The 26,238-nt window shown below is 42.7% G+C and overlaps 1 protein-coding gene across 5 annotated transcripts in view; it reads right to left on the reverse strand.

Annotated features, from left to right (window-relative positions):
* Positions 1-3,721: 3,721 nt before the first annotated feature.
* The window catches only part of Prpsap2 (phosphoribosyl pyrophosphate synthetase associated protein 2), a 33,453-nt gene continuing 10,936 nt past the window's right edge, over positions 3,722-26,238 (reverse strand). For all 5 annotated transcript variants that reach the window (XM_031354163.1, XM_031354161.1, XM_031354162.1 and 2 more), the window contains 7 exons: positions 23,719-23,891; positions 18,790-18,905; positions 14,333-14,388; positions 10,091-10,239; positions 9,081-9,151; positions 5,471-5,617; positions 3,722-4,352 (listed from right to left, as the gene is read on the reverse strand). In XM_031354163.1, the coding sequence (XP_031210023.1) occupies positions 4,194-4,352; positions 5,471-5,617; positions 9,081-9,151; positions 10,091-10,239; positions 14,333-14,388; positions 18,790-18,905; positions 23,719-23,872 (852 nt within the window). In that variant the 5' untranslated portion in view covers positions 23,873-23,891 and the 3' untranslated portion in view covers positions 3,722-4,193. The remainder of the gene's footprint in view (positions 4,353-5,470; positions 5,618-9,080; positions 9,152-10,090; positions 10,240-14,332; positions 14,389-18,789; positions 18,906-23,718; positions 23,892-26,238) is intronic.

Here is a 26,238-nt window from a genome sequence, read left to right on the forward strand (position 1 = left end):
AGGTCCTTTAGAAAAAACTTAAAATCACTTTATGTGCCGGGTGGTGGTGGCATACACCTTTAATTCCAGCACTTGGGAGGCAGAGGCAGGTGGATTTCTGAGTTTGAGGCCAGCCTGGTCTACAGAGTGAGTTCCAGGACAGCCAGGGCTACAGAGAAACCCTGTCTCGAAAACAAACTGTCATGTGGGGGCCAGGGATCAAAATCAGGTCATTAGCACCTACACCCACCAGTCATCTTGCTGCCCAGGACTGGTCTTTTTTTTTTTTTTTTAAATTTAATTTTTTTTTTTAAGATTTATTTTACATATACGAATACACTGTTGCTGACACACCAGAAGGGGGCATCAGATCCCATTACAGATGGTTGTGAGCCACCATGTGGTTGCTGGGATTTGAACTCAGGAGTGGTTAAGAGCAGTCAGTGCTCTTAACCGCTGAGCCATCTCTCCAGCCCAGGACTGGTCTTTTTTTTTTTTTATTATTTTTTTTATTTATGGGACTGGTCATTTTTAAGCTCACAGTGGACCAACCCAGTAAGGAAACCACTTGCCTGTGTAAGTCTTTAGCTCAGTGTTCCTTGTCCATTCAAGGGAGGGTTCCATCTGTCTGTCACTGTTCCCAACCACCATGAGCTTAACTATGAGAGCTTAACTACTATCTCATTTCTCCTCCACAGTTACTTACCTGCCATTAGGGGAGCAGGGATGGCTGGGGGGTGATAGAAAGGGCTGGCAGCTGGGAACACCCTCTAGGCCCTAAAGGCTAGAGGACTGGACTTGGGGTCCACATAGAATTTGGGATGTATTACCACAGTGGGTTCCTTTTATAAAACAATCTGGAGCGAATTTGTTCAAATTGAGAAACTTAAAGTGAACTGTCAGGCTTCTCAGTGTGAAACAGGAGTCAGCCAGAGCCTAGGAAAGGGAGGGGCTGTGAGAACTCTAGCCAGAGGCTTTTTCCTCCTAGCTGTAACCTGAGAAGAGTCTTTATCCTATTTTTAGGAAGGGAGAAATCTCAGTACTGGAAGGAGCCAGAAGGAGCCAGCAGGTCATAGAAGACAGAGTGAGTCAACTAGAAAATCCACAGGCTAAAAATCAACCTCAAACCACACATCAAAATCCCCAGGCTGAGGAGGTAAAGGCTGAGATAAAGCAGGTGAGCAGGTAAGTGAGGTTAGGAACCAAAGTCACAACTGCATGTTGTACTCACAGGCCACGTCCTTATCCACCCCAATAGCTGTACAGCTCCCTGAGAGTTCTAGAAGGCCCAGCCAGGGCAGAGGGAGAGAGCAGGGCAGCACTGGCAGACGGGCACCCCAGGAGGAAGCTGCAGCCACTTCTCTTGGCTTGGGTGGGCGAGTTAGGCCGTGGGCTTCTTTAAGAATGATGAATTGGAGAGCTAAGGTGTTGATAACCAAAGCCACCTGAGTCAGTATGCAAAAATAAGGGAATTGAGATGTGTAAACAGACTAAATGTAAGAAAGTGAGAGTGGGAGATGCTTCAGGGGATGGTGACCAGAGGCCTTGCTAGGTCTTATAGTGGGACCTGGACGAACACTGAGATCTTCGTCGAAATTGGTCACTCTGAGCAAATGAAGGGCCAAGCTAGTGAGAAGTCAACATACTTTATGCTATTTCCTAGCCCAAACAGCCAACTGGGGAGTTAACTTCTACATCTACTAGACCAACTTGAGATTTCTTAGGGGTCCCCACACTCACACCTACTTGACTGGGCATGGGGGTGGGAACTTGGAGCAGAGAAGAAATTGAGAGCCAAATGGTGATGGCTGAACTGTTTTATCTCTATGGTCATTCATGGTGCTCGGTTCATGAGTTCTCTACTCAGAGACCATCTTCCATCACTCATCCCTGTGTTCTTGATGAGGCAAACACACTAACACACTTGTCACAAGATGGCATTACAGTCACTATAAATTAAAAACTAACACCCCACTTCTCTCACCACTATGCTCACCCCCTACCCTCGGGCAGGTCTAGAGCCCACCATGTAGGCCAGCCTGGCCTTTTAACTCTTAACCCACATCCCTCAAACTCTTGGGTGCTGAACTTACAAATACGTGCCACCATGTCCTAACAGTCTTTTCTGACATGGAATTTCGGAGTTCAAGTTTACACCATCTCTGACTGCCAAGTGGAGAGGAGGCAGTCTGCTTAGGGGATCTCTAGGAAACTCGGAAATTATAAAATTAGTTACAGAGGTTTACTCTGAGAGGGGAGGTCAGTGGGCTACATGTGTCTTCCTTGCTGGCTCTCTCATGGCTCTCAGCACCATGCCCTTTCTAACCACTTTCTACCAGGCCCCTTCAGGACCTATCTGTCTGCTCTAGACACCGTGTGCTGGAGCGTGAACCTGCATGCCCTTTCTATCCTGCTCCTCTGGGATAGTTTCTCCGTGCTCTTGGCTCTCTGACAAGCCCTATGGCAACTGGAGTCAGGGCCCTCTACCTAATACTACCCTGGAGCAGATGTTGAGGTCTGTGAGTTCTCTACTCTGAGGCCATCTTCCATCACTCATCTTCCTTTACTCCTCTCCTGTAAAGTGACTGCTTTATGGATGACACCTAGAAGACCAGAGGGCTGGCACCTCAGTGGCCACAGCAACACAGAAAACTTCCTACCTGAAGTGCTGGAAAGCACATCCCTCTAACAGCAGGCACATAGTGACCTATCCCCTTATCAAACAAAGGCAAGGTCCAAAGAGCCAGCAGGGACCTACACCCCCAAGACTGCTACAAAGTGCTACACACCGTTACTTCCTCCAGTGCTTTCTAAAGAGAGCATGAGGAAAGTCAAAGAACACAAGGACAGTCACAGCTGAAGCTTCTTCAGCACAGGTTGGAACTGACTTCTCAACCACATCCCAGCCTCCTCATAGGGTGACGCCATGTTCCTAAAAGCTCTTCCAGTAGCTGTCAGGGAGACATGACCCAACCCTACCTATTTGTGAAGAGTGGGAATCCTTCCTTCTTTCCAGGATCACAAAGACACAGATGTATTTTCAAACTGGGTTTGCAAAATCAGGATTGAACACCTGTTTTTTCCCTAGTAAAATGAGGTTGGTAATAGTGCAGGCTATGTGGGCATTAACACTCTGGGGGGTCAGGCCTGCTCCATTATACAAGGATGATGGACAGAATTATAAATTTTAGAGGTTGGAGAGATGGCACAGTGATTAAATGCACCCACTGCTCTTGCATAGAACCTGGGTTCAGTTCCTAGCACTTACATGGTAGCTCACAAACAGCTGTAACTCCAGTTTTGGAAGATCCAACGCCCTCTTCTGACTCTGCTTAAAAACAGAAATCTAAACTTGAAACTTTAAGTCAGACAAGTTTTAGTACTGTTCCTCTGAGACTATGCTACTGCGCCACCCCCTCCACCGCGCCTCCCATCCCTACCCTGTCCCAACCTCCCCACTCAGCATGACTGACTGCATCTTGGTCTGAGAACTGGCTGTACTTTGAAGAGAGCAGAAGGGACTGCTGAGCCTCTGATGAAGGCTGCGAGCCTTATTTCTATTTCAACTAAGTGACTTTGCATCAAGAACTTGCAGGACTTCTGAGGACCTATAAGAACAAGAACTGCCTCACCAGATGAAGCACTGCATGCACAGCTCAGACGCGGAAAAGAAAAAGCAGCCGAGTAACTCAGGTTTTCAGTGGCTGTCCAGTCCAGCTATAGAACAACCATCCACATACCGAGGTTTAAAAAACAAACATGAGGTTTTATTCTTTCTTTAGTTGCAGAAAATAAATACAGCCACATACTCTATAAGCCCATTTATAAAAGCATTTCTAAAAAGGTCATGTATTGGAACCAACAGTAGCTTTTTGACTGACATAGCAGATCATTTTATTTAACTTTTTTGAACAGTTGGATCAAGCAACTTTAAAAAAAAGGCTGAGCTTAAAAATCTCATTCAAGTGTATTATTTAAAATGGTTACACTAAAAACGATCAGGTTTTAACTTCTTTTATTTAAGAGGAGGTCTTTCTGTTAAAAAAAATTACCCCCAAAACTCACAAAAACCTAAACCAACATTAAAAAGCTGGTCCATGTACCTTCACAGGAATCAATCAGGAAGATGTGGGGAAAGGCTCGGCATGGGCCCTCCCAGCATACATGCTGGGCTTCCCACTTGACCTGTGGGAGTTCTGCCATAGGAGAACTGTTCAGTCATCTAAGCCTATGTTTCTGAAAAGGTAGGACATGGACTCCCCATTGTGAATTCGGCGGATGGCTTCTGAGAGGATCATGCTGATGTCCACAGTCTTGATCTTGGGGCACTGCAGCTTCTGGATTTCGTGTGGGATTGTGTTAGTGACCACAACCTGTGCATCACAAGAAAGAAAAGTGTCAGACCCAAGCATCCTCAGGACTGGGCATGACTCATGGGAGAGTGTGTGCTTGTGTGTCAATGTCTAGGCTGAGGGCCACTACTACAAACAAAACACAACACAACAGAGCAAAGACAAATCTGGAAAACAGGAAAAAAGCCAGCCAGTGTCATGGTTTCATTTGAAAAATGCCTGCAGCCTTGAGCTCTGAGGCTCACCCTGTGGGAGGCCTGCTGTCTCTCACAGCTTCAGTTTCCATTAGGAAATGCTGCTCTAGCTTTAAGATCTGATAACCTCATACTCACTAGAGCAGTTACAGCTCAAAAGACACTTACAAATGTTGAGGAAGACCTGGAGAAACAGGAACCCCTGTTACTGCTGGTGGGGCTGGAGTTGGGTCACTTCTTCATAGCTTCAGAGAAACCTAACTCCTGAAAATTGTCTCTGACCTCTATATGAGAACTTACATTCATATATACACATCACACACACACGCATATGCACACGCACACAAACACACACAAAATAATAGATGAAAATACGTTTTAAAATATGTGAACAATTCAAGTTTCCATCAACCTAGGAAGAGACAACATGTTGTTCATTAGACTTCACAGTGTGATGGGCACATGAACAAATCCAAAGAGAAAGAAAGCATGGAGGGACTAAGAGGGAGTGTGTAGTTAACAGTTCACAGGGGATGTGTCCTTTTAAAGCAACTGGGTACCCAGCATACAACTGGAGCATTCTAACCCTCACTGTACCACACAGCAGAAGTGGGTGAATAATACAGCATACAAGTCAGAGCTGTATCAGGCCAAACCTCATCAAATGGGAAAGCATTTTTCATCCATTCCTTTTTTTGTTTTGTTTTGTTTGATTGTTTTAATTTTTTGAGACACGGTCTTATTCTGTAGCCCAGACTAATGTTGAACTAATGGCAAGATTCCTGTCTCAGCCTCTTCAGTGCTGAGATTAAAGTCACGGGCTACTCCTACTGGCTTGCATCTTTTATTCTTGACTAAAATGAGCTTATACTGGTTCCTGCTCTGCCGTTAAGGACTCAGACAGCCAGTACCCACACAGCCCGCCTTGACTGCCAGCCCTACTACCTCATCAATGGCAGACTCTTCAATCAGCCGGGGAGCATCAGAGGATAACAAGCCGTGAGTTGCCATCACAAAGATCTTATATGCACCTCTTTCCTTCAGGGTCTCTGCTGCAGCAAGAAAGCTGTCCACATCATCGATAATGTCATCCTGTCAAATCGAAGACCATACAAAAGGCACATCAACACTTGCCTTACTATCTTATGTTTCTCAGGGTGTCCTGAATACCTGATTCCACCCTACTGAGTCTCCCGAGTAGCTAGGAATACACACAAATCCACACCACTCTGCTTAAGAAATGTCTTTGGAAACTTCTCACTTATACATATTTATTGGTGTATGTGTATGGGTGCACAAGTACCATAATCCATGTATGGAGGTCTGTAAGAATAGTACAATGAAGGGGCTAGAGGATGGCTCAGCAGTTAAGAGCACTTGACTACTCTTCCAGAGGTCCCAAGTTCAATTCCCAGCAACCACATGATGGCTCACAACCATGGGGATCCAATGCCCTCTTCTGGTGGGTCTGAAGAGAGTGACAGTAGATTCACATATATTAAATAAATAAATTTTAAAAAATTATAATGAATGCTGAGCATGGTGGTACACACTTTAATTCCAGAACACAGAGGCAGAGGTAGGCAGATCAAAACTCTATGTTCAAGGCCAGCCTACTTTACAGAGTTTCAGGATAGCCAGGACTATGTAGAGACGCTGTCTTTAGACCAAAAAAAAAAAAAAAGAGTATAATGGACATCAGTTTGGCAGTTCTTTTCTTTAAAATTTTTTTTTGTTTATTCTTATATTTAGGTGTGTACTGTCTTTGTGCGTGAGTATGCCATAGCATGTATGTATTACTACTACACCAAAGTTTTAGTAAGTGTTTTGGTAAAGGTTTCTACTACACCATGAAACACTATGACCAAAAGCAACTTGGAGAGGAAAGGATTTACTTCGGTTTCTAGTTCTACAACACAGCCATCACTGAGGGCTGAGGGCAGAGACCTGAAAGCAGGAGCTGAGGCAGAGGTCAGAGACGTGCTGCGTATTAGTTTGCTCTTTATGGCGAGCTCAGTCTGCTTTAGTATAGAACCCAGGACCACCTACCCCAGGGTGGCACCACTCAGTGGACTGGGCCCTCTTACATTAAGTCACTAATTAAGAAAATGTACCACAGGCTTGCACACAGGCCAATGTAGTGAGGGCATTTTCTCAATTGTGGTTTCCTCTTCCAAAATGACACTAGCCTGTGTCAAGCTAACATAAAAACTAGCCAGCGTACAGTGGAAGAATGGTCAAGAGCCTGCAGGACCTCCCTGCACAGTATCTCATACTTTTTGTAAACCTATAACTACTGCAAAGTAAAATGCTGGTTTTTAAACTCTGAGTTTGTATCTATATGCGTGTGTCAGAGCACAGGTGGCCTCTGTGCAGTGACATCCTCAGGGTCCACCTTGTATGAGTCAGGTCTCGGTTTGCTGCTGCATGTGCTGACTCATGACTTCTGGGAATTCTGTCTTGCCTGCCATCTCACAGCAGATGAACTGAGATTAGAGCTGCACTACCCAACTTTATGAGGGATTCAAGTTCAGGTGCTCATGTTGTGAAATAAGCACTTTGAGCTATCTTTCTAGCCCCTTAAAAAAACGTATTTATTATTAGTGTGCACATGCACATGTGTGAAAGCATGTGTGGAGATCAGAGGACAATCTGTGGAGTCAGTTCTCTTTTTCAATTGGCACAGGACTCAGAGACTCAGGTTATCAGGCTTGGTGACAAGCACCTTTACTTGCTGAACTATCTTGGCTGATCCCTGTTTTTTTTTTTGTTGTTGTTGTTTTTTGTTTTGTTTTAGTTTTATTTATTTTATGTGTATGAGTACACTGTAGCTATACAGATGGCCGTGAGCTATCATGTGTGTGGCTGCTGTTGATCTCAGGACCCTGCCCTGCTCACTCTGGCCTTTAATTTTACTGCAGCTGTCTTCAGACACACCAGAAGAGGGCGTCAGATCTCATTAGGAGTGGTTGTGAGCCACCATGTGGTTGCTGGGATCCGAACTCAGGACCTTCAGAAGAGCAGTCAGTGCTCTTACCTGCCAAGCCATCTCGCCAGCCCCTTGTTTTGTTTTTTAAAAGCATATCTAAGCCAACTCTAACACTACAGACTGTAATCTCAGCTATCGAAGCAGGAAGATTGAGCTGAAGTTCTGGCTGAAGTGAAGAAACAGTTTAAGACCAGCCTCAGTAACTGTCTCAAAATAAAGAGGGTTCAATGGTGGATACTTGCCTAGCACACACAGAGCCCTGGGTTCAACCCTTACTATTACAGGAAAAAGGAAGCACAGCTCCAAGATGGAGAAGAAAGTCTGCAGTCTCTGTGCTGGATCTGCACCTTCTGCCACTACCCTGTGTCCATGAAATAAACTAGCAGGGAGCTTAACTCTGTGGGATGACATGGGAGATCCCCAGAAAGGTACAAACAAAATCATCAAACAACAGTGAAAAATACAAGGTACCTATGATGGGGTGTGGCAACCTATTATAACACTTTCAAACTCCAGCTACCCTTTAGAAACTCTTGTACATGTGACACATCAGAAAACGGTATAAAGATGTTCAAATCAGTATTATTAGGAATTAAGAAAAATCAAAAACTATCCAATATGAAGAACAGATGGATCAGCTGTGTGGTATCATAACATACTATCGAGTAGTGAAGACCAAAGTACAGTCTCCACTGCACTCCAAGTACACATAGTACCACTAGGTGGATCAAGCACAGCATGGACCAAAAGTCACTGTGTGCGCAGACACATTCTATAAACATTCAAGTCTTTATTTCACAACATGAGCACCTGCCTGTGTGTAATGGATTCCTTGGAAGTAGAGTTACAGACAGTTTTAAGACTATGTGGGTACTTGGAACCAAATCTGGGTTCTCTGCAGGAATACCAAATGCTTTTAATTACTGAGCCCCAATGTCTTTTACATTTAAAGGCAGCCCCAATGCCCAAATGTCTTTTACATTTAAAGGCAGCACTCTTGTGACTGTAAGTTCAGGAAAGCCATGAATGGAAGGCTCTCAGGCTAATGACAGCCTCTGGGGAGAGAGAAGAGCAGGGAAAGCCTAGGAACACACCTCATCGGCACACACCTCAGTGCCGATGCTCTTGGCCCTGGCTCTCTCCCCAGGTGAGCAGTGAGCTGCAGGTGCCTGATCCATTCTTCAGTGTTTCATTTAGTATGCATGTATGAAATGATATGAGTTTCGGGTTTTGTGGTGTTAGGGACCAACTTCAAGGCCTTATTGAACTACAACCCTAATTGTCAATCTGTTTAAAACTATGATCAACTTTGTCCTTCACTTTAAACATAAGAAACAACTTCCTAAAATATGAAAACCAACAGCTGTACAATATTCACGTAACTATATAGAAACTACTTTTTTTTTAAACCATTAATTTTTCTGTTTGGGGCCAAAGTTAACATCTAGCATAAGGCACCAACTGACATGATACTTCGCCCAGCCACACGACCTCCCAGTCTTTATGCACATGGTTACAGGTAAGTCAAAAGAGTGACGGGGTTAACAATAAAGGTGAACTACATACCACGATGATGGCAATTCTTCCTCCGACATCACCAACAACTGTGATTGGGGGCTTTTCTTTAGGAATCAGCACTGGTCAGAATGAAACACACACCTCAGTGCCGATGCTCAAAGGTAGAACAAAGACTTACAAGGCTTTAAGCAGTTAATGTTGCCAGTCATGGTGGTGCGTGCCTTTAATCCTAGCACTCAGGAGGCAGACACAGACGTAATTTTGGGTTTGAGGCCAGCCTGGACTATGCAGTGAGTTCCAGGACAGCCAAGGCTACACAGAGAAACCCTGTTTCAAAACAAATACAAACAAAATACCCCCCCAAACCAACCAACCAACCCCCCCCAAAAAGCCCAAAACAGCAACAAAAAGAATTTAATGTTTTATTAAAAACAAAGCAAAGCAAAGCAAAACAAAACAAACCCTTCCAGTAAAATATCAAATGAGGACCAAATTTGGGTTCCCAGTACCTATGTTAAAAAAAAATCTGGGTGTAGTTATGTATATTTATAATCCCCAGGCTGAAGAGGATCCCTGGGACTTAATGCACAGCCAGTCTAGATAACAGATGAGCTCCAGGCCAGTGAGAGATCTTGTCTCAAAAACAAACAAAAAGACAAAAAGCACTGAGAAAAATACCTAACATGGACCTCTGACCTCCATGTGCATGTGTGTCTAAAAACATGCATGAGTGTGTATGTGAACACACACATCAAAGAGAATCCATGGGCCACAGAGGTGGCTCTGTGGTTAAGAGCACTTGCTACTCTTCCAAAGGACTTGAGTTTGGTTCCTGGTACCGATATCAGACGGTTCGCAATATCCTGGGACTGCAGCTCTAGAGGATCTGACAACATTTTCTGTCATGTGTGAGTATTTGCACACGTGGCATACACATAAAAACAAAATACAATGGTAATAATAATGATGATGATGAAGAGAATTCATATTAAAATATCACCTCCATAAATTCAAGTAGCCCAGAGAACAGTCGCAAAGAGGTACTTGTGGATACTTACTTGGAATCTCCAGGCTGGGATGGATGGCAGCTACACTCCTGACCATTGGTGGGGAGTGCCGGCCATCCACCAAGTCAGACTCAGCATCCTGTGCTTCTCCATGGATCACCGCGATTCCCAGACGCAGGCGCTCTGCAAAAGATTGTGCCCTGCAAAGAACATCATGCACAAGTCAAAAACCAGGAGGTAATCTGCCAATGTCTGGGCACGACACTAAAGAACATAAGCAAAATGTTTCTCCCAAAGGAGTAATTACAAAAGACAATGATCACTTGGTGGTGGTGGTACACACCTTTAATCATAGCACTTCAGAGGCAGATGGATCTCAAGAGTTTGAGGCCAGCCTGGTCTACAGATTGAGTTCTAGGACAGCCGGGATTACATAGAAAACCAAACAAACAAACAAACACCCCATAAACTAAACCCAACCAACCAACCAAAACCCAAAACAAAGCAAAAAAACATCAAAACCAAAACCAAAAGAAAATGACCACTTCAGATTCAGGAAGACTGAGTGTAGAGCCCACAGGTGAGTATCTCTCATCAGCCAATCAGAACCTAAGATCTGATTAAAGACTCTTCTTATCTGGGCAGTGATGGGGCACGCCTTTAATCCCAGCACTTGGGAGGCAGAGGCAGGCGGATTTCTGAGTTCGAGGCCAGCCTGGTCTATAGAGTGAGTTCCAGGACAGCCAGGGCTACACAGAGAAACCTGTCTTGAAAAACCAAAATAAAATAAAATTCATTAAAGTATTACATATTAATTTTTTAAAGCTTTATGAAGGCATAATGGGACTAGAAGAAACTTCATACTCCAAGCATACAACTTCACAACTTCTGAGAGATCTTTATACATTCATCAGATTCATGCTCTCCAAATAATTTCTTCTAATGTGGCAAATACATGTCGATATTGGCATCAACTCACTGATGACAATAAACTGTTCTACTAGTATCAATAAAATCTTTGGCCTTTTATCACTTTTCCTTTTGGCTCTGGCAACTACCCATCTCCTTTCTGGCAAGAAAAGTAACTTACTCTGTGCATGCTGATTACAGTATGCCTTTAGTGTCCAACTTTTTTTCACACAATGTATTGTGGAGATTCAGCCATGTTATAGTCTACCAGTATATGAATATATTTCTGTTTATCTATTTATTTATTGATGGGAAACCAAGTTCTTTCCATTTCTTCCTTTTTAATTACTAAGAATTTTACTTTAATTATATGTTCAGATGTGTCTGTTGTGGTATGTGCATTAGTGCAGATGCCTAAGGAGGCTAGAAGAGAGAGTCAGATCCCTGGAACTGACCTCTGTAAGTATCTGGTTCTCAGTCAATTAACATTGGTGCTAGATTTGAGACAGGGTCTCACTATGTAGACTAAGCTGTCCCTGAAACTCAAAGAGATCCTCCTGCTTTCCAAGTGCTGAGACTAAAGATGTCCATCCAGCATATATGGATCTTTTCTCTTACAAGCTTACTGAAGTGAATATGCCCTATATAAGTGATCAAGCCATCCTTGCATCCATACCCACTCTTGGCGGTTCTTAGCTGACCATTAGAACCTCAGTGCTGTCTGAATTGGAGGTAAAGGACAGATACTGCCATCTTGTTCTAGGGCTGGGGGACAGCACCAGTTTTCACCACTGGGATGTCAGATCAGTTGTTCACAGATCTTTGTCTGGTAAAAAGTTCCCTTCTATTCTTAGTTTACTTAAGCTAGATTGTCAAATCTTTTGAGTCAGATAATCATGTAGCTTCTCTTTCTTGTTCCTCAACATGGTGATTGCCATTCATAGGCCTTTAAAAGCTGCTGCACCAACCTCAGGTTCCAGTGATAAGCTCACAGGGCACTGTATTTATCTTTTATACACTGTTCATTCGGTTTGTCAACAAGGTGCTTAAGAGCTTTACTTCTTTGTTCACTGGGTGAAGTCCTCAGAAAAGGGGAATGTATCTGCTGATGCTTTATAAAGTTAGCATTTGCTCTCTCATAAAAGTGTGACAGAATTCACCATTACAATCTAGACCTAGCTGGGTGTGGTGGTTCATGTACACAATTGTAGTACTGGGAGGCTGAAGCAGGAGGAATGCTTTAAGTTCAACGACAGTGTAGGCTATAGAGAAGGGCCCTGCTCCCCTCCCCCAATAAAGAATGGATACAGTTTATATGATTTAAATCATTAACACAGTTTTTCTTTTTTCTTTTTTTGAGACAGGGTTTCTCTGTGTAGCCCTGGCTGTCCTGACACTCACTCTGTAAACCAGGCTGGCCTGGAACTCAGAAATCCTCCTGCCTCTGCCTCCCAAGTCCTGGGATTAAAGGCATGTGCCACCACTGCTAGGCTTATAGCTCCCGTATTTTGAAAGAAACCCTGCTACTTAGTTCATAATGATTACAGTTAACACACTCTCTGAAGAAGTGACCTTTTCTTATCATGAAAAGACTTTCCTTGTTCTTTGGAATATTCATCGCTCCAGTTTGTCAGATATTAACACAGCCCCTTCAGCTTTCTTTTAAAAAATCTGTTTCCCACGCTATGTCACTGTCTTAGTTTGCTTTCTGTTGTTATGATAAAGACCAAGACCAAAACCAAGCTGGGGAGGAAAAGCTTTATATGGCTTACATTTCCTGATCACAGACCACCACTGAGAGAGGCCAAGACAGAAACTCAAGCAGAGACCTCAGAGGAATGCTGCTTACTGGCTTGCTCCCCATACTGCTCATGTAGCTTTGTTATACAACTCAGGACCACCTACCCAGTAGTGGGGCCACTGACAATAAACTGAACTCTCTCACATTAATCAAGAAAGTACCTCACAGACATGTCTCTGGCTTATGTCAAATTAACAGAAATTAGTCCAACACAGTCATGCCATCTTTTAACTTCATATCCCACCCACTTCCATGCACTGCCACAGACCTTGCCTCACTAATTCCCTGGCCACACAACATGTCCACCCTTCCCACTGGGCCAGACTTCCACTGTGAGACCTTGGGCCTTCATCCTTTTATCAAGGGCATAGGACTCAATAATTCTAGTCTTGCTTTTCCAACACCAATAACAATTAAAAACAGGCTTCATTTACAAGCTTACAAAAATAGCTAAAGAGAAACAAAGGGTAGGGAGACTATACTGACCATGTCAGAACAGGGAGTGCATTTAAATGGTAGATAAAGAATAAGTAGACCTTGGGCACAAACTCTGCAGCCAGTCCCACAACAGCCAGAGGAAGTTCTACTCCTAGATGCTCTAACACGTCCAGGATCACAGGATCAGAGGTGAGGACACAACATCTGTCCCAACACCGGGAGTAACTGGGACCAGAGGGACCCGGACATGCAGGAACTCTGCCAGTCCAGGGGCACGGGTTCCTTCTAGTCTGTCTGGTACCCTGAGTAGACCTTGGGCGCAAACTCCACAGCTAGTCCCATAATACCCAGAGGAAGTTCTATTCCCAGGCGCTCTAATGGGCCCAGGATCACAGGATCACAGAGACAGCTTGACTCTGAGGAGTTCTGATACAACCAGGATGACTCTGGTTGGTTAAGAAATATGAATGGGAGCTGGGCAGTGGTGGCACACGCCTTTGATCCCAGCACTTGGGAGGCAGAGGCAGGCGGATTTCTGGGTTTGAGGCCAGCCTGGTCTACAGAGTGAGTTCCAGGACACAGCCACGGCTACACAGAGAACCCCTGTCTTGAAAAACCAAAAAAAAAAAAAGGAAATATGAATGGGGCTGGAAAGATGGCAAAGCAGTTAAGAGTACACTGACTATTCTTCCAGATTCCAGAGATCCTGAGTTCAATTCCCAGCACCCACATGGTGGCTTACAACCATCTATAAAGGGATCTGATGCCCTCTTCTGCATGCAGGTATACATGCAGATTGAGCACTCATATACATAAAATAAATAAATCTTAAAAAAAGAAAGAAAGAAATATGACTGGCAGTCATAAACTGAGATTGGAGGAAAAAAAGAACTAAAATACCTACCTAACATTAGAGTTGACAGGATAATACTAAATTAATCCATGGAAGAAAAATACAGGGGGTCAGGGGCACCACTGCAGCCCAGTCTACACAGTGGGGACATAGGGTCAGGGGAACCACTGCAGCCCAGTCTACACAGTGGGGACACAGGGGAACCACTGCAGCCCAGTCTACACAGTGGGGACACAGGGTCAGGGGAACCACTGCAGCCCAGTCTACACAGTGGAGACACAGTCTCACCTACCTCTTGGCTGAGGCTGGAGACTTGGCCACGATGACTGCATTCCTATAATCTGGGATCTGGGACAGACAAGAGGCCTGGGATTACTACTTTATCTCTAAGAGGCTATTCCATCAACCAACACACATGAATGTTCTAACAAATTCAAAATTATCATTTGACTTAAAGTTTCATCAAAAAAAGTTCAAAGCAAATCTTCCTTTGGGAAATAAAGATGAAAATGTTCTCAATATGAATATTTTTACCCATAGTAAAAAAAACCAGTAAAGTCGAACAAGGGCTCTTCTAAAAAGTTAGCAGAGAGAATGAGGATGTGGCTCAGTCACTAAGCTGATGGCTGTACAAGTGTGATGAGCTGAGCTTGCCCACCCCCTCACCCACATAAAAGCTGAATGTGGCAGCCTGGGTTTGTAACCCCAGCACTGGGAGTGGCGCTAGGGTTTGGTGGGTGGGGAGTGGGTATACAAGGTGGAGTCAGGCATATCTCTAAAGCACATTGGCCTGGCAATCTAGCTAATCAATGAACTCCATGTTCAGTGAGAGACTTCAAAAAGCAAGGAACAAAGCCCGGCAGTGGTGGCGCATGCCTTTAATCCCAGAGGCAGGCGGATTTCTGAGTTCGAGGCCAGCCTGGTCTACAGAGTGAGTTCCAGGACAGCCAGGGCTATACAGAGAAACCCTGTCTCGAAAGAAAAAAAAAAAAAAAAAAGCAAGGAACAAAAAAATTAACAGAAGCAAACCAGGTATGATGGTGTATGTCTGAAATCCCAGTTGTGTAGGAGGCTGGTATGAATCTGTTTTAATAAATACTTTTCATGAATCCCACATCAAATGTAATTTCACAACAGAAAGATATCCATTGAGCCTGAATCCAAATTAACGTCATATTCTAAAATACTGTGGTCCAAACACATGACAAATACACTGCAGTCACTCCATGTTGAGGAAAGCCATTTGTGAAAGGACAGTTAGCCTACTGCTCTTAATAAAAGGGCTTAAGACCTCTTTAAACAAAGTGACAGACAGTTGTGTTAGTACCTTTAATCCCAGAATTCAGTGAGCAGAGACAGGCAGACCTCCCTGAGTTGATGACAGCTGGTCTACACAGTAAGACCTATCTCTAAACAAACAAACAAACAAACTGCTTAAAAGAAAAACCAAGTAACTAGAGCAAGGTGATGTGGTATGTGCCCATAATCCCAGTAATCAGGAGGCAGAGGCAGGAGAAGCAGGATTTTAAGGCCAGTCTAGGTTACCTGAGACTGGCCCCCCAAGATAAACAACAAACAAACAAACAAACCCAAGCAACTAAATAATCATCCACTTTGGGAATGATTGTTTCATTGTTGAAAACAGTACTCCATGCTAATGATGATTAGGGTAGATGTCATCATTATTGTGTCCACATACACAGTAAGGAACAGAGAAGCAGTTTGCTGTTTCTGACTTCATCTTGGCAGGATTTTCAAACTATTCTTGAGACATAACCAATCCATTCAATGCCAATGACCACTGAAGAACATTTCCATTGGTGTTTACTCATGAGATATTGGCAATTAAAAAAAAAAACAAACTTTTAATTTTATGTAAAAAAGTATTTTTCCTACATGTATGTCTATGCACCATGCTTATGCCTGATACTGCAGAGGCCAAACAAAGACACCGGATTCCCTGGAACTGGAGGTGCAGACTACTGTGAGCCACCTTGTGGATACTGGGAACTGGTTCTCTGGAAGAGGATGAAGTGCTCTTACCTTCAAACTCTCTCTAGTCTCAACACTGTGGATCTAAATACAGGTAGTTATAGCATCCAAAGGCCTGCTAGATAACAAGTACTCAGTAAAGGAACAAAAATGATTACCCCTTCTCTCAGGAGAAGGGGAGGGAGCAATGTCAGGTGGGATTTGTAAAGGTAAGACTGGGAAGAGAGGAGGGCAAGCTGATTGCGATGTAAAGTGAATTAAAAAAATTACACACACACACAAACACACACACACAAATGCTGATTGGACTTAGAGAAAACACACATCTGCCCAGTGTTCTCAAGCAAACAAGCAAGCAAGCAAGCAAGAAAGAGAGGAAGAAAGAAAGAAAAGAAAGAAAAAAAGAAAGAGGGAGGAAAGGAAAGAAAAGAGAAGAAAAAGGTACTCATTTAGGTACCTTGCTTTAGCCAGAAGTTTTTCTGAACTGTTCATGCACTTCTTTGCCTCATCAAATAACATCGCACCCTGCCAAGAGACAGCATAGCAGCCAACAAAGCCCTTAATAAAACCAGAGGACTCTAATAAAAACGGGCTCATTGTGTCTTCAGAGGGTAAAACAGGAAATCGCATAAATACAAAGATCAAGGTTTGATGTGAAAGAACCAAGTAACCTAGGGGAAAGCTATTAGTCCAAACAAGCAGCTCAGTAGCTAGTCAACAGGAAAAATGAGCTCCTGAGGAAATCTGGAAGGAGAGAGCCAATTTGCCCAGAACACTGTTATATAAGGAGCCAAGTGTTTAGACCAAGACAAAAGCCAAGTGCAGTAACTCCGACCTGGCCTGCCAATCTTACAAAAATAAGTTACAGCCAGGTACAATGTGAGCACTCAGGAGGTTGAGGCAGGAGGATTACTTGATTCCCAGAGTTCAGAATCAGTCTGGGTAACAGAACAGAAGCCCATCTCAAAATAAATCAGTAAATAAAACAAATTGAATGAATATCTATCTATCTATCTATCTATCTATCTATCTATCTTCTATAGTTTTGTTTTCTTGCTTGGTTTTTTTATTAGATGTTTTCTTTATTTATGTCATACAATATCTCCTTTCCCAGGATCCCCTCCAAAAAAAAAGAAGAAGAAATATAAAATAAAATAAAAAAAGAAAAACAAAACCAAAAACCCAGCATATTATTTTTAATTACTGGTTTTAATGTGTCTTAAATATAAAACATGCAGATATTCTATACATCTTTCTTTTCAAAACATTTCTGTTTTTGGTTTTTTTTGAGACAGGGTTTCTCTGTGTAGCCCTGGCTGTCCTGGAACTCACTCTGTAGACCAGGTTGGCCTCAAACTCAGAAATTTGCCCGTCTCTGCCTCCTAAGTGCTGGGATTAAAGGCGTGCTACACCACCGCCCGGCCTTTTCAAAACATTTCTAAATCATGTCACTATGAATGGTTGTGATGGTTATCTTGACTGTAAATGTTAAGTGGATTTAGAATCATCATACCTACCTTTGGGTATATCTATGAGAGTGTTTTCAGAAAGGTTTGACTATGGAAGGAAGACTCACCCTGGATATGGGTGCACTTATGGTCCTGGGCCAAACAGGAAAAAACTAGCTGAGCAGCAGCATTCACCTCTTGGCTTCCTGACTGAGTGCTGTGTAAGCAGCTGTCTCATGCTCCAGTCAACCACGATTCCTCACTATGACAGCACTCTAACTCTGTGGGTCAACATAAACCCTTCCTTCTACAGCTGCTTTTGTCAGATCCTTTTGTCATAGTGAACAAGAAAAGTAACTAATGCCATGCCTTTATTTGTTCATCAGACATGTCAAACCCTGCCAAAGAAAGGTGACAGCCAACCAGACAGAACCACTGGCAAGACAAAAGGACCAAAAACCAGGCCCATGAGGAAGGCCTGGATTGTCAATCAGGAAATGTGCCTTAGAAATGTACAAAGTGCTGCCCTTAAATACACCACAAAGAAATGAAGCTCTCTGGAAAAGCTGCGACAGAGAAACACTTTATGTGCTAACAACAGCTCCTAAAGCAAAACACCAAAGTGTGGTATAAATCAAACATGTAAAAGGTTTCTGAATTAGCAGATCACAAATACTCACAAGACTAACAAATTCTGGAAACTTCTGGGTAAGATCATGGATTCTAATCTGCCTCTGCCTGGTCCAACTTAAGTCACCTTAAGTAGAGACATATTATTTTAAAGAGACAGTCTTCCTTCAGAAATTAACAAAAGAGGGCTGATGAAATGAGACACCAGGAGAAAATGCCAGCAAAATGGATGAGAAATGTGAGAAAGGGATGAAAAAGTCAGCAATGAGTAACTCGTAAGGCAATAAATATAAGGAGATGGGTGAAGAAGCAACGGCTCGGCAACTAGCGGTCTTCCAGGAACGTGGGTGCTATTCCCAGCAACAGATGGAGGGGCTCATAACTCCACTTCTAGGGGAGCTATGTCCACTTCTGGCCTCTAAGGGCCCCAGGCACACACATGGTGCACATACCTACATGCAAACAAAACAGCCATACACACACATAAGCAAAATTCGGGGAAAAAAAGAGCTGAGTGGAAAAAAAATCTACAAATATGAAAGTTTAGAGACTTGTACTTATGAAGTTTAACAGTTCTTTAAGCAGAATACATAAAAGTTTTGGTCTTTTAGGAAAAATTCAAAGAAACAGAAACTACATCATCCCATAATATTAACATAAAAAGTTGAAGCTAGCCTACCTCTTCTTGAATATACTGTAACAGGAAGGGGGAGGCTCTTAAATTATCCACTGGAATGTTGAAAAAGCCCTGGATTTCCTTCTGGTGTAAATCCATAGTGATGAGATGAGTCAGACCTTCAAAAATAAGCAAGTTAAACATGTCAACAGTACCACAGTACTCTACAACACCTACATAACAATGCCCGAGCAAACACTGTCCTATCATGAAAACCTGGCACCTCTGCTTACAATTTTAGTAATAGTAGATGTATGATTTTCACTTCCATTTGAAGATCAGAAATAGGGGTGGAAAGATAGCTCAGCAAATAACTTGTAGAGGATTTAAGTTTGGTTACCAGTACACGTTAGAAGGCTTACAACCACCTGTAATTCCAGTCCCAAAGGCCGAGACCCTTTTGTGTCCTCTAGAAACCTACATACATGTGCACATAGCCATGTGCACACACATAAATAAAAATAAGACCTTTGGCCAGGTAGTGGTGGCACATACCTTTAATCCTAGTACTCAGGAAGACAGAGGCAGGTGAATCTCTGAGTTAGAGGCCAGACTGGTCTACAGGGTGAATTCTAGGACAGCCAGGGCTACATAGAGAAACCCTGTCTTCAAACAAACAAACAAATCAACAACAACAACAACAATAAGCCCTTAAAGTACAGAAATAGCAGATGATCTCAACAAAGAAATATTTCTAAAAGTGTTATTCCAGCTGATTGCATCTCCTACAATTTTCCTTCACAGGGATGGCAAAACCCAACATAAGCTACCAAAACTTCTTCACCACACCGTGACATCTGACATGATTATCAGAAAAAGGTATGGGAACATTTAAGAAGTAGTATTGTCCAAAAGAATAAGGAGCCGAACCTGTGTGGTCCATCCAAGAACAGGCCTTAAGAGAAAGCAGAAAGCATTCAGAAGACTCAGTGAGCTGGCCTGTTCCCTCTGTCAAAGCTTATTAGTGTTTCAAAGGGGTTCATTGGTTAATAATGCCAACTTGATAGGATTTACAATCACCAAGAGGTAAGTTTTGGAGAGTGATTAGTATGTGAGTGATTAGCATCTGGCATGACTATGAGGGTTATTTTGATTACACTAAGGCGAGAAGATTCATTATAAATGTGGGTGATATCACACCCTGGGCTGATGTCTGGGATTGCATAAGGAGGAAGCTAGCTGAGCCCAGCATTTGTCATTCATTCCTTCCTGACTGCAAATGCAGTATGATGAGTCTCTTCAAGGTCCAGCTACCTTAGCTTCTATGTGATGGATTGTACCTCAAACCGTGAGTCAAAATAAACTTTCTCTCCTCCAGTGTCTGTCAGGTGTCCTCTCACATATGGTTCCACAGGGCTGAGTTTGCTAGTTTATATATATATATATATATATATATTTTGTTTGTTTGTTTGTTTGTTTTGTTTTTTGAGACAGGATTTCTCTGTATAGCTCTGGCTGTCCTGGAGCTCACTTTGTAGACCAAACTGGCCTCGAACCAGAAATCCGCCTGCCTCTGCCTCCCAAGTGCTGGGATTAAAGGCACGCACCACCACTGCCTGGCTCTGCCTTCTTTGTAAAGCTACTTTGGAAATGTATTCTATAGTAAGTATCTGTAAAAAGTGGTGACATAGGGAAGTTTCAGTACTTTGTCTGCACAAACTTATGTGACGTATGCCTCCTTTAATCATGTACACTCATATATAAACACACAGCACAGATGTCTATTAAAATTATGTACAAGCTGGAGGGATGGCTCAGTGGGTAAGAGCACTGACTGCTCTTCTGAAGGTCCTGAGTTCAAATCCCAGCAACCACATGGTGGCTCACAACCATCTGTAATGAGATCTGATGTCCTCTTCTGATGTGTCTGAAGACAGCTACAGTGTACTTACAAATATAATAAACAAATTATTCTTTGAGCTGGAGAGATGGCTCAGCAGGTAAGAGCACTGACTGTTCTTCCTAAGGTCCTGAGTTCAAATCTCAGCAACCACATGGTGGCTCAAAACCATCTGTACTGCTACAGTATACTCATGTATATAAAATAAATAAATAAATCTTTAAGCCAGGCGGTGGTGGCGCATGCCTTTAATCCCAGCACTTGGGAGGCAGGGGCAGGCGGATTTCTGAGTTCGAGGCCAGCCTGGTCTACAGAGTGAGTTCCAGGACAGCCAGGGCTATCCAGAGAAACCCTGTCTCAAAAACAAAAACAAAAAACAAAAACAAAAAAGCAAAAACAAACAAACAAACAAAAAAAACCAAAAGTATGTACAAACACATATAAAATTCTTAGGCTATGGAATGAACAGCCAACCTACAGAAGAAAACTTTTGCTAGCTACATGTTAGGTAGGGAGAGGTGTTATCTAGAATATAAAGAAATGCACAAAATCAAACACCAGACAAATGAAAAAAACCAAACCCTCCAAAAACAAACCCTCAAATTGCCAATCATTTAGTAGGTGAATGGACTGAACAGACAGTTCTCAAAAGAAGTCATACAAGTGGCCAACAAATATTTCCATGTGTTTGACATCTTGAGCCATCAGGGAAACATAAATTAAAACTACTTTGAGCTGGATGTTGTGAGATGCATTCCTTTAAGTTCTTCAACTGCTGTTTAAGGCCAGCATGGTCTACTTAGTGAGACCCTGTCTTAAAAAACAAACAAACAAACAAAAGACCCCCTGCCCAACTACTTTAAAATTTCACCTCCCCCTAGTTAGAATGGCAATCACCAAGAAAACAAATAATAATAATTGCTGTCAAAGACATGGGGAAAGAGAAACACTATTGCTGGTGAGGTATAAACTTAGGTAGTCCCCAAGAAAATCAATGTGGAGGCTTCTCACAAAATTAAAGAGAGAGCTACCAGGGGCTGAAGGGACTTAGGCAATAGTTGCTCCTCCACAGGGCTTGGGTTCAGTTCCAGTACCCACAGGGCAACTGACATCTTGAATTCTAGGTTCAGAGGATATAATGCTCTCTTCAGGCCTGAGGGTACTGCAAACATTTGGTACATAGAAATAATTCATAGTCAAAATACAGATACACATTAAAAGAAAAAAGAGCTGGGCAGTGGCGGTGCACACCTTTAATCCCAGCTCTTGGGAGGCAGAGACAGGCGGATTTCTGAGTTCGAGGACAGCCTGGTCTACAGAGTGAGTTCCAGGACAGCCAGGGCTACACAGTGAAACCTTGTCTCGAAAAACCAAAAACAGAAAGCAGAATCACCCTAATGTCCACCAACAGATGAATAGATAATGAAATTGTAGCACATGTACACAATGAAATTTCATCCAGCTATAAAGAAAAATAAAATTTGTAAAAAAATTAATCTGAAAATTATATTTAACAAAGTAATCTAGGCTTAGAAAGACAAATATGCATGTCTTCTTTCATATGTGGATCCTACCTTTTAATACATACATACATACATACATACACACACACACACACACACACATATAAATATGTAGGTATGGATTGTGAAACTAGAAAGGGTACCAGGGAAAAAGAAAAAGAGGTAGCTGGGCAGTGGGTGGCGCACCTAAATCCCAGCACTTGGGAGGCAGAGGCAGGCAGATCTCTGAGTTCGAGGCCAGTCTGGTCTACAGAGTGAGTTCCAGGACAGCTAGGGCTACACAGAGAAACCAAAAAAAAAAAAAAAAAAAAGAGAGAGAAACTGGAAGTAGTAGTAACGTTGCCTAGCCTACATGGAGAGCTCCTGGCCAATGAGAGATCCTGTTTTAGAAAAAAGGTGGATGTCACCTGAGGAACAATGGCCAAAGTTGCCCCTTGACCTACACACATAATAACCTGTACACTAATTAAAAAATATAAAAATGGATTTTACACTACTTAGGCTGCTACCTGAAAGTGTTTAACAGAAAATAATATGTATGGTTTATAAAATACAACTATTTGTAAAATGAAAATGGTTCCTGTACTAAAGTCTAAAAGTAAGGTTCAAAATTATTTTTCTTCTTTCAAAACTTGAATATGACTGAAAAAATATGATATATCAACACAAATGTTAACAAGTAATTCAGGAAAAAATATAACAGAAGTTGTTATTATTTGTGTCTTAGTGAATTGGAAGCAGCAGAATTCAAATTCAAATAATTAGAATTCCAATAATTAGCAAATTACAGTTTTCTAATTAAACTAGACTCCAGTTTACCTGTGGTATACTTCTCATAATTTCAGATACCCATGATCCAAAATCACTTAATGACAAGTTCCAGAAAGAAATAATTGGCAAGTTTAAACCTCATGTTGCCAGCTGTGGTGGTATACTCCAGTAGGATTTGCTGAAGGAGGCAGAGGCAGGAGGATCACGAGTTCGAGGCCAGCCTGGGCTACATATTTAAAGTCGGGCAATGGTGGTGCACACCTTTAATCCTAGCACTTAGGAGGCAGAGGCAGGCAGATTTTTGAGTTTGAGGCCAGCCTGGTCTACACAGAGAAACCATGTCTTGAAAAACTAAAAAAATAAACAAAAAACAAAAAACAAAACAACAACAACAACAAAACCCCCTCATGTCACCAGGAATGTCACCAAATCTGTGATGTCCTTCTCTTCCCCAGGACAGTGTACTGGGGCTGTATCTGCCACTTAGGTGGGTGTGAGACATACCACTGCAGTACCGTGGGACACACCTCTCCTGGAAGAGGAAGCACACTGTAGAAACCATCTGTTTCACTATTTGTACTATCTTTAGAACTCTAGTCAAGACAATGCTTTGAAATTTCTAAGGTCAAAACCAAATCTGCCATGGTGGTACACAACTTTAATCTCCTCCTCAGGAAGCAGAGATGGGCAAAACTCTGTAAGTTTGAGGCCAGCCTGGTCTATGTAGTGAGTTTCCAGACAGTCATGACTACACAGATAGATCCTGTCTCAAACAAACAATCAATCTGTCATTCTTACCAGCTTTGCACATCATAGAAGCCAGCAATTTTGAGACAATGGAACCTCTTTTTCTCATCTTGCATTGCTTGCTATAAGGAAAGTAGGGGATCACTCCGATGATGCTCTTGGCACATGAGGTCTTACACGCATATACCATGATCAGGAGCTCCATGATGGTGGTGTTCACGTCCCTAAAACCCGTGGACAATGTCAGACACTTAGTATGTTACTTATGACTATGATACACTGAAAGCATTAGACACAAAAAAGACAATCCCTCTTCTCCCAGACCGCCTTCTGCTCCTGACCAGATGACCTCTGCTTTCTCACTGAGAGGATCAGAAGACAGCTTTCCACACCACATGCACTCAGCCACCAGGCAGCAGAGGGGAGCTTTTCACAACACTCTACAGTTACACTCTAGTCGCCATCCCCTCACCATGCTCTGTGGAGGACTAGTGTTACCATCATTCCTCACTTTTCCTGCCCCTCATCCTTAACAACTTGTGAACCTCCTCCATCATCCCAGTTCTTTGCCTGTCTTTGTAGGACATCTCAGGAGAGAAGTCTACAGTCCCACTCTCCCTTTTTCTCCTATGTATACTCCAAAGAAGCTTTGGTCTTCAAAACAGCTCCCCAACTTTCATCAACAGCCTCCAGTAATATATTGGCTAAAATCCACTGGCTAATAATAGTCTTCCTCTTAGCCTTTCTGCTGCCTTTAAGGCAGCTTCTCAGCTGTGCCTACATTAGGTGCACAATGTACCTCTGCCTCCTTCTGCTTCCTTTGATTCCTTTCTTGGTTCTTACTACCTGCCAAAAAAACATTCGTCTCCTCCTCCTGTCACCCTTCACCTCTCAAGCTCTGTAAATGTCCCACCACTCTTTTTCTTTTTGAGACAGGGTTTCTCTGTGTAGCCCTGGCTGCCCTGGAACTCACTCTGTAGACCAGTCTGGCCTCAAACTCAGAAATCCTCCTGCCTCTACCTCCCAAGTGCTGGGATTAAAGGCATCTACCACTACTGCCTGGCTAATGAGGGCCACTCTTACAGTCCTACCGCTAGCCCAAGATCCCCTTCAGAAAGTAATCTTACTAGCTGTTGCTAGGTGCTTCCATCTGAATGTTAAAATCTAACTAAAGAAACTGTTCTTCCTTGCAAAGGTCTACATTATCAGGAAAGTTGTGACTACTAACTATCTTGCTGGCCACACTGTTCCTCAGGCTATACTGTAGGAGTTTAGACGTGGCTAGACTCCACTCTTGCCTTTGACTCTATAACCACCCCCTCTACTGGGCCTCCCACTGGGGCCCTCGGTTTACACTCCAAAGAGAACAGCTTATTCTTTAAACTGGAAGTCGGTACAATGGCCCAAGGCCCTGAAAAGGTTCCTATTCTTATCCATTGCAGGAGCCAGCACTCAGGGCTATACAGTGCCTCCCAGGCCCCTCTGTGATCTGCTTTCACACTCTTCACTTTGACATCTGCTCCACAAGCCTTCCTAGACATTCACTGCTCTCCTCTTCACTGAGGCCTACCTTGCCTGCCCTCTGTCCTCTTACTACTATCATCCCATCTCTCTCCCATCATTTTTTTTAAGCTTTTGGCAATGTTGAGGATTGAGTTTAGAGGCTCCTGAATACAAAACAACCAAGCCTTCTACCAGTGAGTTACAGCCCCAGCACTCCTCATTTTGTGTTATATGTCACACAACACTTATTATTTTATGGTGTACCTGATAACTATCAAATTCTCTATTTTCTGTTTTGTTTTCTCTGAAGAAGGTCTCACTATGCAGGGAGTGCCAACCTTTTGGCACTATGACATGATATTGATGTCTGTAAATGTGTTGGGCCACAGATGCACACAACCTACAGGCTATAGGGCTAATGTACCTTGTAGATGATACTAATATGGAACTAATAATCCTCCTGCCTCAGCCTCTGAGTGCTGGGATGGCAGGCATGTATCAACCTTTTCTGGTTTATCATGCTTTCTGTGTATATTCCCTTACCAGATCATCAACTGTTCCAAGCATGAAAGCATCTCACACATCTAACAGGACCTCAATTATTGAAAATATTCAACAAATATTGTTAATAATTGAATACCAACATTTGGATGAGAAGGTTCTATTACTATTGAACTAGCTTGATCCCAGATGAATTAATTAAAGTAACTTCAAAAAAGCATTCTGTGAGGAAGGGTGAACAGGGGAAGCTGCAATGAGTAGATAGTCATCCCAAGGCTAACAAAGCAAGAGTAGCAAACACGCTTATGATCACTAACTCAGACAAGCAAATACATGACAAAATGTTAGTTAATGGGCAGAAATTTTCTTCATTTAAAATCTGTCTTAGGTTTTACTAGCTTAAAATAGTAGGTACTAAAATGAAATAAGGAGTGGCAGTACAACTCAGTGGCACAATGCTTGCCCATCCAGAGCTTGGAGGCTCTGGGTGTGATCCTTACTATTGCTATTAATCCATCACCAAGTCAATTAACCAATACAATGAAGAAGCAGCTGAATGTGACACCA

The sequence above is a fragment of the Mastomys coucha genome, unplaced genomic scaffold, assembly GCF_008632895.1.
Source record: "Mastomys coucha isolate ucsf_1 unplaced genomic scaffold, UCSF_Mcou_1 pScaffold5, whole genome shotgun sequence".
Classification (NCBI taxonomy): Eukaryota; Metazoa; Chordata; class Mammalia; order Rodentia; family Muridae; genus Mastomys; species Mastomys coucha.